Source organism: Leucopleurus acutus (genome assembly GCF_964270905.1).
Source record: "Leucopleurus acutus genome assembly, chromosome: 10".
Classification (NCBI taxonomy): domain Eukaryota; kingdom Metazoa; phylum Chordata; class Mammalia; order Artiodactyla; family Delphinidae; genus Leucopleurus; species Leucopleurus acutus.
Window position 1 is genome coordinate 7687300 of NC_139153.1, and position 16066 is coordinate 7703365.

The 16066-nt window shown below is 51.3% G+C and overlaps 1 protein-coding gene across 1 annotated transcript; it reads right to left on the bottom strand.

Annotated features, from left to right (window-relative positions):
- Positions 1–490: 490 nt before the first annotated feature.
- On the bottom strand, positions 491–11833 carry IL17RE (interleukin 17 receptor E; the record flags this gene model as incomplete). Its single annotated transcript, XM_082847448.1, has 16 exons — positions 11768–11833; positions 10884–11063; positions 9844–10016; positions 9126–9223; positions 8705–8864; positions 8471–8610; positions 7486–7554; positions 6496–6562; positions 5351–5526; positions 5223–5270; positions 5092–5140; positions 4769–4917; positions 2484–2552; positions 1714–1765; positions 1532–1630; positions 491–1047 (listed from the first exon to the last, which is right to left on the bottom strand). The coding sequence occupies exons 1-16, from the start codon at positions 11803–11805 to the stop codon at positions 491–493; spliced, it is 2124 nt and encodes a 707-aa protein (XP_082703574.1). The 5' UTR covers positions 11806–11833.
- Positions 11834–16066: the final 4233 nt, after the last annotated feature.

Sequence of the window (16066 nt, forward strand, 5' to 3'; positions counted from 1 at the left end):
CTGGAAAAGGGGGATCCCTGGCTCCCAAAGGGGTTTCTGTCCCCCCACCCCCTCTGCAGCCACCTCCCACTCAGAGCTGCCATGTCTCCTGCCTCCCCAACCCCTGTCCCAACCTCTCTGGCCTGGACTGGAGCACGTGCAGACGACTATTCTCTGGAATTTCGGAGAGAGGAAGTGGGACGATCCCCCACTCACAACAGCACTGAGGTCAGAGGAGTTCTCAGGAAAGAGTGACTCTCCCTGGGGGCTCTGAGGGAGAGAACCCTCAAGCATAAGCATGAGGAAGAGACTGGACCCTGGGGGAACGTGGGGAACGGGCTGGGACAGTGAGTGTGATGCCCCGCTCCCGGGCTGGGAGGTAGCGTAAGGCTTTGTGGCCAGTGGCCCCTAGGAGGCATCCAACGATTCCAGGGTAGAAGCCTCATTCGGGGCTTCCAGCCAGGGCCCCTAGGCCTGCGGCCACAGACATCTGGACTGCGGTGAGCTCTGCTCAGCCTTGATCGGCAAGTTTGGCGGCCTCGCGTTCCAGCTGGCGGCACAGCTCCACGCGACCCCGCAGGCACGGCCGGGCCGCGAGGCGGCCCCAGCTGGTGGCTTGAGTAGAAGTCCGCGCGTCCAGCGCCCGCAGCAGGCGCGGCAGGTCTTGAAGCAGGCGGTAGCGGGGCAGGGCGCGCAGGGGCGGAGGAATGTCGCCTTTGGCGCAGAGGCGACTGAAGTAAGCGAGCAGCGGCAGCGGGCGCGGGGCGGCGCGGAGCAGGGTGTGCAGGGGTGCGGCGCGGGCATCCGGGCCGCCGGCGGGGCTCGGGCTGGCGCAGCTCCACAGCAGCAGCACGGTGCCCCGCTCCCGCGCCACGCGCGCCCGTGCCGCCCAGAGCCACGGCAGCGGGCCCACGCGCGCCACTCGCGTGCCCTCCCACAGGTCCACGATCACGTCGCGCCCGCCGCCCAGCGCGGCCCGCAGCAGTTCAGCCAGCGCTCCCACCAGGCGCCGCTGCGCCTCGGAGTCCGCCACGTGCAGGAGCAGCACCGGCTGCGCTCGACCTGGGCCTGGGGGTGGGAGCAACAGATGAACAGGGTGGGGGGCTAAGGGACAGCCCAGCCCTTTCCTCCCAGGCCTCCGCGCTACATGATAGGGTTAACTCCACCACCCCCGCGTTTCTTCATCTGCGCTGGGGATGGGTACCCAAGGCAGCTTTAGCCTACAGGCCTATAGGGCGCCTTTGGGCTAATTAGATAAAGGTGCCCAGGAAGAGGAGAGGGCTAGGGCGCCAGGTGCAGCGCAGGCTGGATTTCCGCCCCACTAGCGTCTGGCCTAGAGACTGGTGCAGTGAACCACCAGCAGAAGGACCTTTGCCCTGCCTTAACCATTCCTTCCCACTAGGGGGCATGAGACTCACCGCCTCACAGAGAGGGGGGTGTAGCGGCAGGGACAAGGCTCTTTCGGAAGGGAGCCTGGGCGGGGGAGGGATGGGGGCAACTGGCCTAGGAGCCAAGGAAGTCTGAATCCCCAGGTTACCCCCAGTGAGCTTACCTGACAGTGGGCGCTGGCAGGTGAGCACCAGAACAACACCCAGTAGGGTGGTGAAGGCCAGCAGTACCAGGATCAAGAGCCCCAGGAGCCTATGAGAGACTGAGCCAAGAAGGGTGAGGCCAAGCCCGGCTCCTCAGTGCCCAACCTCCCTCTCACTCCCCCTCCCCCTCCCAAGAACTCACCATCCGGACACAGGAGGTGCTTCCAGGCAAACTGGACATCTGACCTCCACACCTGAGGGCACAGAGCCCCCCAATCCCTGTAAGCCAGGGTAAACCCTCCTCCCAGGGGAAGTTGAATAAGGCATGGGGATAGTGAAGGGGAATCCCCCTGGATAGGGACTTCCCCCAGCACAGGGTTTGTGTCTGGTCCAGCTCTGGCTGGGCACAGAACAAGGTCAAGAGTGGCAAACTCAGAAAGTAAACCCAGGGACTTCCCTGGCGGTCCAGTGGTTAAGACTTTGCCTTCCAATGCAGGGGGTGTGGGTTCAATCCTGGTCAGTGAGCTAAGATCCCACATGCCTCAGGACCAAAAAACCAAAACATAAAACAGAAGCAATATTGTAACAAATTCAATAAAGACTTTAAAAAAATGGTCCACATCAAAAAAGAAAGAAAGAAAGTAAACCCAAAGTTAACCAGAGCATCCATGAGGACGTGGAAGGCACAGGCCCTGACTGAAGTAATCAGACACCACTGAGCTCCAGCCCATGATCACCATGCCTGAATGTGGAAACAAAGCACCAGGTTTTCTGATATTTTTCAGGAGACGCCAGAAATCAACTTTTTAAAATGTGACATCTCCCAATATTTAAGTGGTGGCAACTAATTCCAATTTTGAACACCGTGCTGGCCAAGTCAAACATTTTTATGGACTGGATTTGCCCCATGTGTCACCTGTGGTATAGATGACAGGGGAGTATATGCAGCAGAGTGAGGGCAGGATTCCTTACCAGGACACAGCCCCCTGGCCTCAGGAAGGGAACGATGAGGTCTAGTGTCACTGAGCTTGAGCCCTGAGTCTGTGGGAAAAAAGAGCAGAATGACTGTCCCCATAGAGGCAGATCTGGCTCTGTCCAGCCCCTGAGTCTTTGCCCATTGCTGTGTTCCTCCTTTCTACCCACCACCCCTACCCAAACCCTACCCAGGCTTAGGGCCAAGTGCCACCCCTGACAAGAAGCCTTCCCAGGCTTCATTCCCAGATCCCGCTGATCATTCCCAGATCTGAACTGCTGCACAGATAAACATTAATCAGGCAATCAGGCACTCGTCAACAAACATACTCTGGGTGCCTACTCTGTGCCAGCCCCTGAGGAGACAAGGCAGGCATGGACATTGTCTCTGTCTTCTAGCAGCTCACAAACCAGGAGACTAATTGTATGCTGCCTCCTTTCTCTGTTCTGCGCACCTGAAGGGGCAGCTTGTCCATTGGAAAGAACGTAAGTTGTAGAGTCAGGAGACCACAGCTAACAAAGTCAGGCTTAACTATTGCCTTTGTGGTTCCTAGCTGTGGGATCTTTGCATGGAGAGAGACTTCCTTTCTCCTTGAGCCTCAGTTTCTTCATTTGTGTGTGATAGATAATAATCCTTGTTTTACTGGGTTACTGAAAGCATCAAATGGGAATATGCAGGTGAACCCCCTTTATAATACAAAGTACAGGGACTTCCCTGGTGGTCCAGTGGGTAAGACTCCACGCTCCCAATGCAGGGGGCCCGGGTTCCATCCCTAGTCAGGAAACTAGATCCTGCATGCAGGCAACTAAAAGTCTGCATGCCACAACTAAGAGTCCGCAGGCCGCAACTAAGAAGTCCGCATGCTGCAACTAAAAGATTCCATGTGCCGCAACTAAGACACGGCACAGCCAAAATAAATAAATAAATATTTAAAAATACACAGTGCAATGTGTATTCATTTAGTAGTAGCAGCTGTTATTACATTATGGACTCCTTAGGGGCAGACTGTGTTATATACTTTTTTTGTATCTCCCAGGGCCTAATACAGAGTGGGAACAGAGTAGGCACTCAATAAATGCATGCTGAACTGACTGCCATCTGTCTACAGGCAAGGATGTGGCTTCACCCTGTGCTCTGGCTGCTGGTTAGAGAGTTGATCAGTCTCCACCCTTTGGGAACACCCTCCACCACCTACCCCATATCCCAGCCCTGCCCCAGACCCCATTCTCCAGCCAGCTGTGAGCAGGTGCCGACGCAGTGGCTCTCAAATCGTGGTTAAACTCAATGACATTCTCAGCTCACAAAAATAAATGAGTCCATGGATTTAGCTCTCAATTTTAAGTTATCCCACATGACTTTGTCGTAAATCTTAAGCATGGTTTCGACTTAAATCTTAAGCATTTCCTACCACCTGTAGGCTTGGGAGCCCTCACAGAATACAAAACAAATAAACAAGCTGCATGTAAGTAAGAAAGAACTGAAACAAGCTAGCTATGCTTAGTCAGCTTGGTGCTGTGGTTTTGCGGATATATTTGATGGTGGTTTTTATGTCAGATACACAGAAGAGAGTCTGCTAGTCAAACTGCTGTTAGTTCACATGATAGAGTTAAATCTGTCAGTAGTTCACAGTATTCTGCGAAGAGCACTTCAGCTTCCTGGGGCTCTGCCTCCCAAAGATAGAGAACGTCTGCCAGGAGCCTTGTGGAGGAAGGCAGGAGAGTAGTGGTAGAGGACAGCTGGTTCAAGAGAAGGCATCAATATAAAATGTGGTGGGAGTTCGAGTGGGCCAGAGAACAGCTGGGAGTGGGAGGGCCAGTCTCTTGTCTCTGTTTATCCCTGTAGGTTCAAAATCGAAAAAGATTAGAGGGACTTCCCTGGTGGCGCAGTGGTTAAGAATCTGCCTGCCAATGCAAGGAACACGGGTTCGAGCTCTGGTCTGGGAAGATCCCACATGCTGCGGAGCAACTAAGCCCATGAGCCACAACTACTGAGCCCGTGAGCCACAACTACTGAGCCCACTCGCCACGACTAGAGAAAACCCACGCACAGCAACGAAGATCCAACACAGCCAAAAAAATAAAAATAAAAATAAATTTATAAAAAAAAAAAAGAAAAGGATTAGAAACTGCTCCATTGAAGACCCCAATGACTGGCAGAGGAGGCAGCTGAACAAAGGCTGGCCAAGTAAATAAATAACCAGATGTTGTAAGAGATTTGCTTGCCTCCACCTGCTGTGCTCTAATCAAGAGGTTCTAGAGGGGGCCAAGCCCTGGCTAGGCCATACCTGGCTGACGTTGTACACAGGGGGCACCATGCTGTCCTGCCCCAAGCCTGAGTGGCTCCAGGCAGCACTGAAGGTGGCGGGCATCCTTGAGGAGAAGTGAAGGACCAGCTGCTGGGCCTGGGTATCCATGCTCACGTTCCAGGATGGGGCTGCCAGGGGGTAGGAAAGGGCATCATGTAATAGATGATGGTTTGTGGGAGGTGATAGAAGCCGGGCTGCAGTTAACAGAGAAGTCAGGGCAGGGATAGAATTTGGCTTTGCCGCAGTTGCATGAGGGTGAAATGGTGGGAAGGGGTCCCAGCCAGGGTCACTTATTGGCTCACCGAATGTCTGGTGGGGGCATTCAACGTGGCTGCTGTTTCCAAAAGAGAACTGAGAAATCCAAGAATGGCAAGTCAGCAAGCTCCAGGCACCATGCACACCCTTCCCCCTCCTGTGTTGCCCATGCTTGTACCTTGAAGCAGAGCTGAGGGTGCAAGTCCACCTTCTCCAAGACATACCACTGTGGTGGGAGAAGGGAGTTAGGGAGCAGGGCCCTGGGCCCCAGCCCTGCCCACCCAGGTCCTAGGGAGGCCGTCTCACCCCCTCTGACTCTCGAGCCGTGGCATTGGGGACGTCTTCGCAGAGGGTGTGCCAGCCCCGCCTCTGGCAGAGGGAGGCGTCCAGCTTCAGTGGGCAGCGGAGTGTCAGGGCCATAACCATCTGACTGTGCTGGCTGTGGTCAGTAAAGTTCACCGACTCCCAGAAGTCCGAGCCATCTGGGCAGGCAGCAGGGGCAGAGAGTGAGGCCCAGAGTGAGGCCCAGGAGGCCTGAGCCCCATCCCCAGGGCATCGGGAGATGATATTTGTGAGGGAGCCTGGCACAGCCCTGGTTTGCCTAGGTGCCTGATAAACGAGCATGCCTCCTCCTGCCCCTCCTGTTGCCTCTTCTATTTAGCTGTCTCCTCTCCTTCCTGCACCTCCATTCTGGCCAACTCCTTGCTGCTCCCCAAACTCCAAATCTTCATATCTTTGCTTATGTTCCTCTCAGAATCAGGAATGCTTTCCCCTCCCTTCTCTCCTTTCTAAATCCTGCGCATTTTCTGAGCCCAGCTCAGATGTCACTCCCTTTAGGAGACCTTTTCTACTCATGGACAGCCGTCATGGGCTTCTCCCTCCCCTGAGTTCACGCCTTACAGCCTATTCCTTAATTACAACCCTGCCCTGGACCATAGGATACTTTGAGCTATTCATTTGTCATGTTTGAGAATCCTGTCTCTGCAAGCTGGGCTCAACAGTATGCATAGATGTCACCAACCACTTTCGCATATAATATTGAACTCCAGCCTCATAAGGAGTTGGAAAGTGAGGCAGGGCAAGTATCATTAGTTTACAGATGAGGAAACTGAGGCTCGGAGAAGAATGAGTGGCAGAGTTGGGATGTGAGCCCAGGCCCTCTGGTCCACCTTCTTAGGACATTACCTCCTGGGGTGGATATTTCTGAACAGTGCTAGTACAATGTTCAATGCTCTGATTTATTGGCAGGCTGATTGCTAGACATGGTAGCCCATGACTTGCCCCCACTGACTCCAGAGAAAGTGCCTGCATGCCTTCTGGGGACCTTCTCCAACGCAGGTGTAGAGGGTGTGCAAGTGCGTGTGTGTATGTGCATGTACGTGTACGTTTGCGGGGGAGAGAGAGACAGAGAGAAGCTGTGCGTGCACAAGAGTCACATGAGTAGCACTCACAGGCTTCAGGCCAGCTCTGGAAGGGACACTTTTTGTGCCTCACGGTGTCTTCTTGCAGGTAGGACACCTGTGGGGACAGGGGAGCAGGGAAGAAGGGTCAGAGGAATGGCTTTCCCTACATCACTCAGACTTGAAACTCATTCTGGCTTGACCTTGCCCAGATGCAAGCTGCCTGAGCTGGCAGGGCACCGAGGAGGGGAAGAAGTGTGGGGTGTGGGCAACAGTGGGTGGCACTTGGCACTCAGGGAGGAACCCCAGACTATAGGAGCAAGATCAGTGGGTGAGGGGCTGAGTCCTTTTTTCCTGGAGAGGAGAACGTATCCCCACAAAGAGGCAAATCATGAGGTCCACATTCCTCAACTTTGGCCTTCCCTGGCCTCCACTCTCAGCGATTCCTAAGGCGCTGAGTGTCCCACAGGGCCCCTCCCTCTGAAAGCCCAACACCCAATGTTATCCCCCTGGCAGGTGCTCCCCGCTCCAGGTCTCTGCCTGCACCCTCCCTTTTGTCTCCTCCTGGGTGACAAGGCCTCCGCCTTTCCTGTCTAGCCCAAAGGAGTCTTAATGCTAGGCACCTCAGTCTTACAAGGAGAGGAGGAGGACTTCCACACAGGGCTAGTGGGGATGAGACTTCTGGGGCCACATGGAGCCTTGCAGTGGCCATGAGCCCCCACTGTGACAGCTCAGAACACCCAGTGAAGGCAGCTGTCTATCCTGCCTCTGTGGGCTGAGGCTGGGTCTCGACAAAGGCAAGCTGGGTCTGGGTGGGGCTGAGGTTGGACTCACCCCCAGGAATGTGCCATGGTCAGCAGGACACCTCCATCCCTGGCTCTGTGTGTGGCTCACTGTCAGGCTGGCACCAGTCTTCCCTAGCATCTCGTTAACACCAGCCCTTTTAAAACCTTCCTTAGTGGAGATATGCTTGACCAATGGTGCTATCTGGGTGGCCTAGGAGTGAAGCCATGGACCACCCACACCTTCTCCTCTGCTCACCTCGATGCACAGACAGGGCAGAAGGAATTCATAAGGCAGGTCTACAGTGCAGCCCCCAGACACAATTTTCTGTGGACAAAGCAGCAAAGGAAGAGAAGAAGAGGGGCCTGAGAAAGAGCAGAGGCACCCTGAAAAATGGCAGGAGAAAACTGGGACCTTGGTCACCACATACCCTACTTTTCCTCTTATCTGAGACATTTCTTCCTCTGAGAAATTTCTTCTCAGGGGGTCTCTGCCCTGTAATCTGACCATCTGCTCTAGGTGTCTCAATATATGGACTGAGGGGAGTGGGGAGGAGATGGGGAAAGGAATATACATTTATTGAGCCCCTACTATATGCCAGGGAGGGTGCTAGGTGCTAGAAGCACCAACTCAATTAATTAAATGCTAGCATCATGGTGATCTTGGGAGGCATCATCGCCATTTTAAATGTGGAGAACTGAGGGACTCGGGTACAGCATCAGTCCCTTCAAATGGCACCAACTGTATACAAGGGCATCCGTGACAACTGGAGGTTGAGGTGGAGTGTCAGGGCCTAGGCCGGAAGAATAGGGGACATCTCATTCTCTGAGGAGCAGTGACAAAAGGGAGGGAGATGGAAGGGTACCAAGACAGATGTGACCATTTTGTTATTTTCTCAGGAGAACAGCTTCTTGGGGGAACTGAAAAGTCCTCTTAATGCAACCTGAATCTCACTGAGGGTCCTCTCACTGGGGGTAAGCGCCATATCCATTTCTCTGCTAGGCATTCATGGCTGCCCCAGGTCTCTGCCTGCCCTCTCCTTCCTCTCCCGCCAGGAGACAAGGCCCCCTAGTTCTCTGCCTAGACCAAAGAAGTCTTCATGCTAGGCACTTCAGACTTGTAAGGAAGCCTTGGACAATCACCACCTCTCTCTGGGACTCAGTCTCCCCATCTGTATAATGGGTAGGTCCTTTCACTCCAGCCCTGTGTGATTTGGCTTTTACAGGCAGATGGCCCTCCATACCTGGGCATCAAAGGGACGGCTCAGCTCCTCACACTCCAGTGCCCACTGGTGGCAAAGACGCACACTGACCTCAGGGCCTGGAGGAATGGTCACTTGAATAACCCGTGCCTCAGGCAGCAAGTCAAAGGAGAACTCAGGCCCTGGGGAGAAGGCGGACTTGGTAGCCTTGTCTTTTGGCCTTAGCACAGGTACCACTACTTGGCTCCACCATCTCCAGTCACACGATGTGCCTACCTCCAAGCCTTTGTGAGCCACGTTTGGAGAGAACTTCCCCTTTCTCTGGATCTGCAGGTTGGGTTCTTTTGGAACGCAGCCCCTTGTGGGAGGTGTCTGGGGAGGGGACGGAGATGTGATGGCCCTTCTCAGACAGGCAACGGCTACTTAGCAGCTTCCTCTGCAGGCAGAGAGCAAGGCTGGGCTGGCCTCAGGCCAGGAATCAGGAACTCTGGCTTCTATTCCTGTCTCTGGAATCCAGGGCACCACAGGCGAGCTGCTCAACCTTTAAGGCTCAGTGTCCCTAACTGTGTAATGGACAGAATAGTCTTCTTGAGTCCACTCTTTCCAACTCTCTTTTATGGCTGGAGAACAGAATGAGAAGCCAGAAAGAGAAGGGCTGTGGGGTGTAGGGAAGGGCTGGAACTGACAGGGAGAGTACCTGAGCAGATGCTGGCATCGTGTGCCTCCTACAGAACCGGAACTTGTAAGACTTTTTGGATTTCTGCACCAGGAGGTGGAGCCAGTCCCACTGAAGACCTGCACAGGGAATGACACATTTACTATCCAGCCCTTCACGGCCCCTCCGCTACCTGGAGATGTGACCCAGTGTTGGACAGTCAGTCATTTTAGATCAGGGAGGGTAATGATCGCAAACTTCTTTAGTCCTAAGTTATGATACAATCAAAAAAGCTTTCTCTCTTCTTAAGTAGAGAAAAACTATGTATATACAAAGATGTTCATGGTAGCATTATTTATAACAGTGAACAATTAAAAACTGTCAATTCTTAAGCAGTGCGTGGGCATTTAGTATGCCCCAGGCACTGAGCTAGGCAATGAAAATATAGAGTTGAATAAGACAGATCTTACTTTACAGATAGAAGGTAAAAATAGTAAACTCATAGAACTAAAACATTTTAATCCCAAGAATTGGTACCAGCTGAAAGGAGAAACACCTTCACAAAACGATACAACTGAACTCATAAATATCAATTATGGTGTGTGCCATTTTAGGAGGGCCTAATTCTCTGCTAAGGTTGACAACAGGACAAACATCTCTTCTAGTAGGATAAGTTTTACTAGCATCAGCCTAGGGGCCCCCCCAAATTCCCCCAATTCCAATCTCCACTAAGAATGGCCCAAAGGACTGTTTCTCATACCCGAAGGATCTGACACCAGATGCAGGCACCAACAGCAGGGACAGTGGCAGAGCCAAGCACGCCAAGGCTTTGGGGAGGGGGGAAAGGCCGATAGGGTATGGCGAGGAATCTGGGCAGACCTTCCTGTGAAAGATGAAAAGGAAATCAAGTGGTAAGGTCCCAGGAGTTCCCTCCTGCCTCAGAAAAGTTGGACTGGAGGCTGAGCTCTGCCACTTACATCCTGGCCGACTGAGCTGGGGCAAGTTACAGACTCCTCTAAGTCTCAGCTTCATCATTCATAAAGCGGAGCTGCTGTCAAGGTCAAGTAACATAATGCATGGGAAAATGCCTTACGAAGTATAATAAAATGTACCCTAAAACAGGAAGGATCATTGTTGTATTACTGACTGCTGAGGGACCAATTAGGGAGAGTGCCTGGAGACTTACCTGGCTCTCATTTAATCCTCCCCACAGCTCAGGGACAGCTGTTTTCATTGTATAATCATTTCTACCGTGCTGCTATACCCCTCAGAAACCGTGCACTGCCTGAAGCCATGCATGGAGTATGCAGCAGAATTACAACGCAAATCCAGGCCCACCTTGTGTTTTTTCTTTGATACTATGCTACTTCCCAGGTTGAGAACCAAAAATTAGAATGGAAGAATGGGGAAGAGGAGCAGGGCAGGGAATGAGACTCACCAGTGAAACTGTCATCCTGAAGGCACAGGGCCCAGTAGGGAAAAGAAAGGACAGAAGTATAATTAGTAGGTATTCCCACGAGGAGCATTCTCCCTGGGGTCTTTGCCTCACATCACCTAATTTCGGGGTCTGCAGAAGCCAATAGCCCATCCACTCTACCTCTTTTCTTCCCAGCTCCACCCTGCCCAGGCCCTCAGTGCACCAGGACCTTGACTATCCATCCCTTCAAGACGATGTAGAGAACACACTGAGGCTGCCCCCAGAGCTCAGGGACTTGGGTAGCAGGAAAGGACAGGCGGAGAGTGGGGAGCTGTACCAGCCTGTGCCAGCCAGGTGTCCCCACCCAGCAGCAGCAGGCACACCTTACCATGTGGGAGGCCAGCAGACAGAGGGTGCTCCAGCTGGGAAGGTAGGGGCAGCCAATACTAGCAGAGGCAGACAGGTCAAGGAGCAGCTGGACGAGAGGCAGGAGCAGGGCTGCCAGTCCGGGGCTCCCCATGGGCTTCCGAGGGATCAGGGTATCCAGAACATGGCTGCGCCTTCTGAAGGTGGGTGGCAGGGCCTTGCCGTGCAGCAGCAGGGAGTGCAGTGCCAGCAGGAGCCCTCGCCTCAGCCTGCCCCTGCCCCGCCCTGCCCCAAAGCTCCTCCTCAAGCTCAACCAGCCGGCCAGGCCACATTCCTTCTCCTCCAAGTGGAGGGACTGAAGGACACTTGCCCCCCAGAAAACCCTACTCCCCTACCTGGAGGGCAAGGGGGCTCCTGCTCTGGCAGAGAAATAACAGGCAAGAGGCTGGCACAGGGTCAGGGGGATGGATGGCGGCTGCACCCACTTCGTAACTCCTCCTACTCCTGCAACACCCTGCAGATCAGACCCGCCCCTTAGCGTGCTCCTGGCCTTGAATCTCCCCTGGACACGTGCTTCATCCTCTCACTTAAAAGACTGACAGAGCCATGAAGCACTTCTCCGCAGTGGGTGCTGGAGACCGAGGTGACTGATGCACCACTTAGAGGTGGGCAGAACAAAAAAGCAAGTAAACCTCACATGTCCCCCTGTGCATCCTGGCTCCCACCTGGCTGACTTTCAGGACTAGGGTCCAGCTTTCTCTCTCTACCCGTTGGCCAGTTCCAGCACTTCTGCCAAAGGGCCTCCAGCTTCAAGGATCCACTCATCAGTACAGTCTGCTCAGGAAGCCCCAGGTCTCATAGCTGAGCCCTGGAGCTGAGGGAGTGGGCCCCACACATTGACCTGGTTTCCTGTGGTTTCCGATGCTGAAGAGGTTCCATTCTCTGCGGGGACCCTCCACGTCGTCCCATGGCTTCCTCCTGCTCATGGAGCATTTGAACTGCTTCAGCCCTCACCTTGGTGACACACGCCGTAGAAAGTTTGGGGCACACCTACTGGGTGAAGGTATCTTGAGACTGTTATTATCCCTCTGCACTTTCAGTAGCTTGATCATACCTATCTTTAGGCCAATTCTAGTTCTTAAGTCTTTAGGTCCACTGTCTAAAGACCCCATTGTACCCATTATCCTAAAAATACCCTCTAGCTTTTGAGTTTCTTAGAAAGACCCTTTCTTATCTTTGTTTTTCCAGTGCCTAGCAATGGATGTCATGAAATAGGTGCTCTCTAGTTGAATAAATGTAAATTATGATGTTTCATCTAAGCAGCAGTTTATCTATTTCACATTTCATAAGCACTTTCATATTTGATCCTCCTAACCACCTTACAAGACAGGTGATAATTATTCATTTCATTAAGAGAGAAATAAGGAAGCAGAAAGGAGAATGATTTGGTCAAGGTCTCTAGCCCAAGGAGCTCCAATTCTGCCATCCTCTCACAGTTCATTTCTCTTTCTACCATCCTTATGGCCTCTCCTCCCACTGCCTCATCCCCCTCTGCTTCTGGGAACCCAAAAGGGCCTGCCTGACACAGTTCTGTCTTTTGACCTTGAAGTCCATCACTGCAAACAAATCAGTAAGATGTGAAGGGAGAAAAGGGTGGTCTGGCCATACTAAAGACAGGTTAGGGAGGCTTCCCCCTAAATTTCACCTAGCCCACAATGGTTTAGATCTATACCGATAATGTGTTTTCTAATGCTGGGGGCGTGAAGTGAGAAACTTGGCTCCATTCTAGAATACTTTTCTCTTTTGACTCCTTTTATCTTCTGATTTGATTCTCACAGTGAAAATACTTGGTTAACTGCTCCCTGACCCTGGCTAAGGTATGGTAGGAGAAGCAGAAAACAAATAACAGACACATACACACGAGAAATAAAGAACAGAAAGGGAAGAAAAGGACCACATAGAAAAGGCAGAGGAAGAAAGAAAAAAGGGGGAAAGGAGAGAGAAAAGGAGGTCTGTATTTTATTGTTTTGCTAGTTTATTGTGGAGACTGTTCCAAAAAGGATTTAAAGTAAAAAGCACAGTGGGTAAATTCCAGCACACCCTGGGGAAGGGGGAGGGGGTCAGATCACAATTTGCTGAACTCCTATTATCAGGCTCTGGGCTGTGTGCTTTGCCCACATTATCTCATATTATTGGTACTACAACCCTTGAGGTCAGTCTTACTAAACATCTTACAGACTTGGAAACACTGGGAAGATTAAGTAACTTGTCCAAACAGAAAATGGAGAGCTGAGACTCACCCCTCAGAGTAGAGCTAGACTCACCTTTCTAGCTCTTTCTGTCAGAACACACTGCTTGGGGAGATCTGTGGTTTCTGGGCCCTGTAGTCCACAGAAGTACTAGAATGAGGGGACTTCCCTGGTGGTGCAGTGGATAAGACTGCGCTCCCAATGCAGGGGGCGTGGGTTCAATCCCTGGTCAGGGAGCTAGATCCCCACATGCATGCCATAACTAAGAGTTCTCATGCCACAACTAAGGAGCCCGCCTGCTGCAACTAAGACCCCGTGCAACCAAATAAATAAATATTTTTTTAAAAAAACAGATGTCATGAAGGGCTTTAAAAAAAAAAGAAGTACTAGATGGAACAATGTGATGAGTTGGTAGGATTAACAACATGGGGGGGAGAAATTGTAATAGTTGGAAAGAAAAAAGGATAGTAGGTCTTACGGGAATGAGTCATCAGTGATCAGATTTCTAGGAGAGTAGGGATTGTTTGGCAAGTGTCAACAAGGGGGGAGTACTTCTGTGGCTGGAACAGGAGGGGGCCAACTGGAGTAAAGGCAACAGAGGTGTGTGGTAGGCCTGCAGCACAGAAGTCCTGTCCTTTTGGAAGGTGGCCAAGGCCTATCTCACCTGTGGTTTGTGTCTGAATGAGCTGATCCAGACTTCACTCTCCAGTAACCTTTACGTGGGGAGCAAGCCAGGCGCTCAGGAGGTCTTGGCAGGCCCCTACGCGTGCTCAGGTAGACAGGACACTGTGGGGTCCTTGGGCAGCCATTCTTCCTGACAAAGCCTTACCCATGCATGGACGCTGAATGCAGCAGCGTCTCCAGGCTCTTCCTGTAATGCCAGATTCCCAAGGTCTGTTGTGGCAACTGTGCCTACTGTTTGGGCACCCTGGGCAAGAAGGTCCAACCAATTAGACCAACAAAAACCAAGAGTACACAAGTGTTCCTTTCTTATTCCTGCTCTTCCAGAAGGGATCAATCTCCAGAATATCGATGCAAGAAGTTATGCTTAAGAGAAGAGGAAGGGACCCCCAATCTGAGAGGGGAACACCAACACTGCTCATCAAGGGAAGGGACTTTGATATTTATTAAGCACCTACTATGTACTATACAGTTTATATACATTATTTTATTTAATCCTCACAACAACCCTGGGTGGTAGATGCTATGATCCCCATACGTTAGATAAAAACAGGCTCAAATATCTTGCTCAAGGCAAAAGGTAGCAAAATGCCTGGCTAGATTTCTAACCTGAGTCAGTGTAATATCAAAAACTGTTCTTTCCACTATACCACACTGCCCTTCCCATAGACTAGATGCTCACTAAGGGTTCTTCCAAGGCCTACACCCTCTAGCTCTGTAAACATCAGGGATTAATAACCATTCCTCACATTTGTATAGTGTTAGGGTTCTTAAAGCACCTTCACAAGATTTTACCGCATTTGATCTTCAAAACAATCCTGTGAATTTGGCAGGGTTGATCTTGGTACTTGAACTTGTCTCCTGATCCAAATACAGTGCTCTTCCCACTAAATCAAGATCCCTTTCAAAGGGGATCTTGTTTACTTCAGGGAATACTACAACCATGAGGCAGGGGGAAAAAATGCTTGGAAAGCCCAAAAAGCAGAATGCCAACAAGCCAACAAGCAGAAAACTAAAATGAACCAAACGGCTCTCTTTTCGTGTTGACAGTAATTTTCGGAATGGGTCTTTTCTTTTTTTAATTTTATTTATTTTTTGCTGCATTGGGTCTTTGTTGCTATGTGCGGACTTTCTTTAGTTGTGGCGAGTGGGGACTACTCCTCGTTGTGGTGCCCGGCCTTCTCATTGCGGTGGCTACTCTTGTTGCAGATCACGGGCTCTAGGCGCGTGGGTTTCAGTAGTTGTAGCGCACGGGCTTAGTTGCTCTGTGGCATGTGGGATCTTCCCGGACTAGGGATCGAACGCATGTCCCCTGAATTGGCAGGCGGATGCTCAACCACTGCACCAACAGGGAAGTCCCTTCATAATGGGTCTTGAAAAGCACTACAAGACTGTAAAGTACCATTCTAGTAATCAAATAAATTTTAAATTCTTTTTTTAACTAATAATTATTTACATCCCGGTTCTTTAAAAATCAGCAATCTGTGCCTGGTGCACATAACTCCATTACCCACTCATTTCCATCTGCACCTCTCTGCTATCCAAATCCTACCCTTCACTCTAGTTCTTTGCTCTGACTTTAGGCTGCAATAGCACAAGTTACTTCATTCAATAAATTCAGAGTGCATGATGCACATTAGGTGAAGAGCAAGGGGTGAGGAAGAGACATGGAAACTAGTAATTCTGTCAGTAGAAGAGATAAAATTAAAATGCCATGTGAATTCAAAGAAAGAACCCTCACTCCTTGAAGTGAAGTAGCCAGAAGGCTCCAGAATTACCGTATAAAACTAGGTCTTGAAAGATAAGTAATAAAGAAGTATAAAAGCAGAAAAGGAAAATTTTTAAGGAAACTGGGAAAACATGGAACCAATATGGGGATTCATAAGAGGTTTTCCTGACTGAGACAGACAGTGTGTGAGTGACAGTGTCAGGAGATAAATCAAGAGTGATGCACTGGAACCACACTTTGGAAATGTCTGAAAAGGATTAAGGAATTTTGGTTGTTCAAAAAATAATGGCACATCGGGCTTCCCTGGTGGCACAGTGGTTAAGAATCCGCCTGCCAATGCAGGGAGCAGGGGTTTGAGCCCTGGTCCGAGAAGATCCCACATGCCAAAAAGCAACTAAGCCCATGCGCCACAACTACTGAGCCTGTGCTCTAGAGCCCACAAGCCACAACTACTGAGCCCACATGCTACAACTACTGAAGCCGGCACACCTGCAGCCCGTGCTCCGCAACAAGAGAAGCCACTGCAACGAGAAGCCCGCGC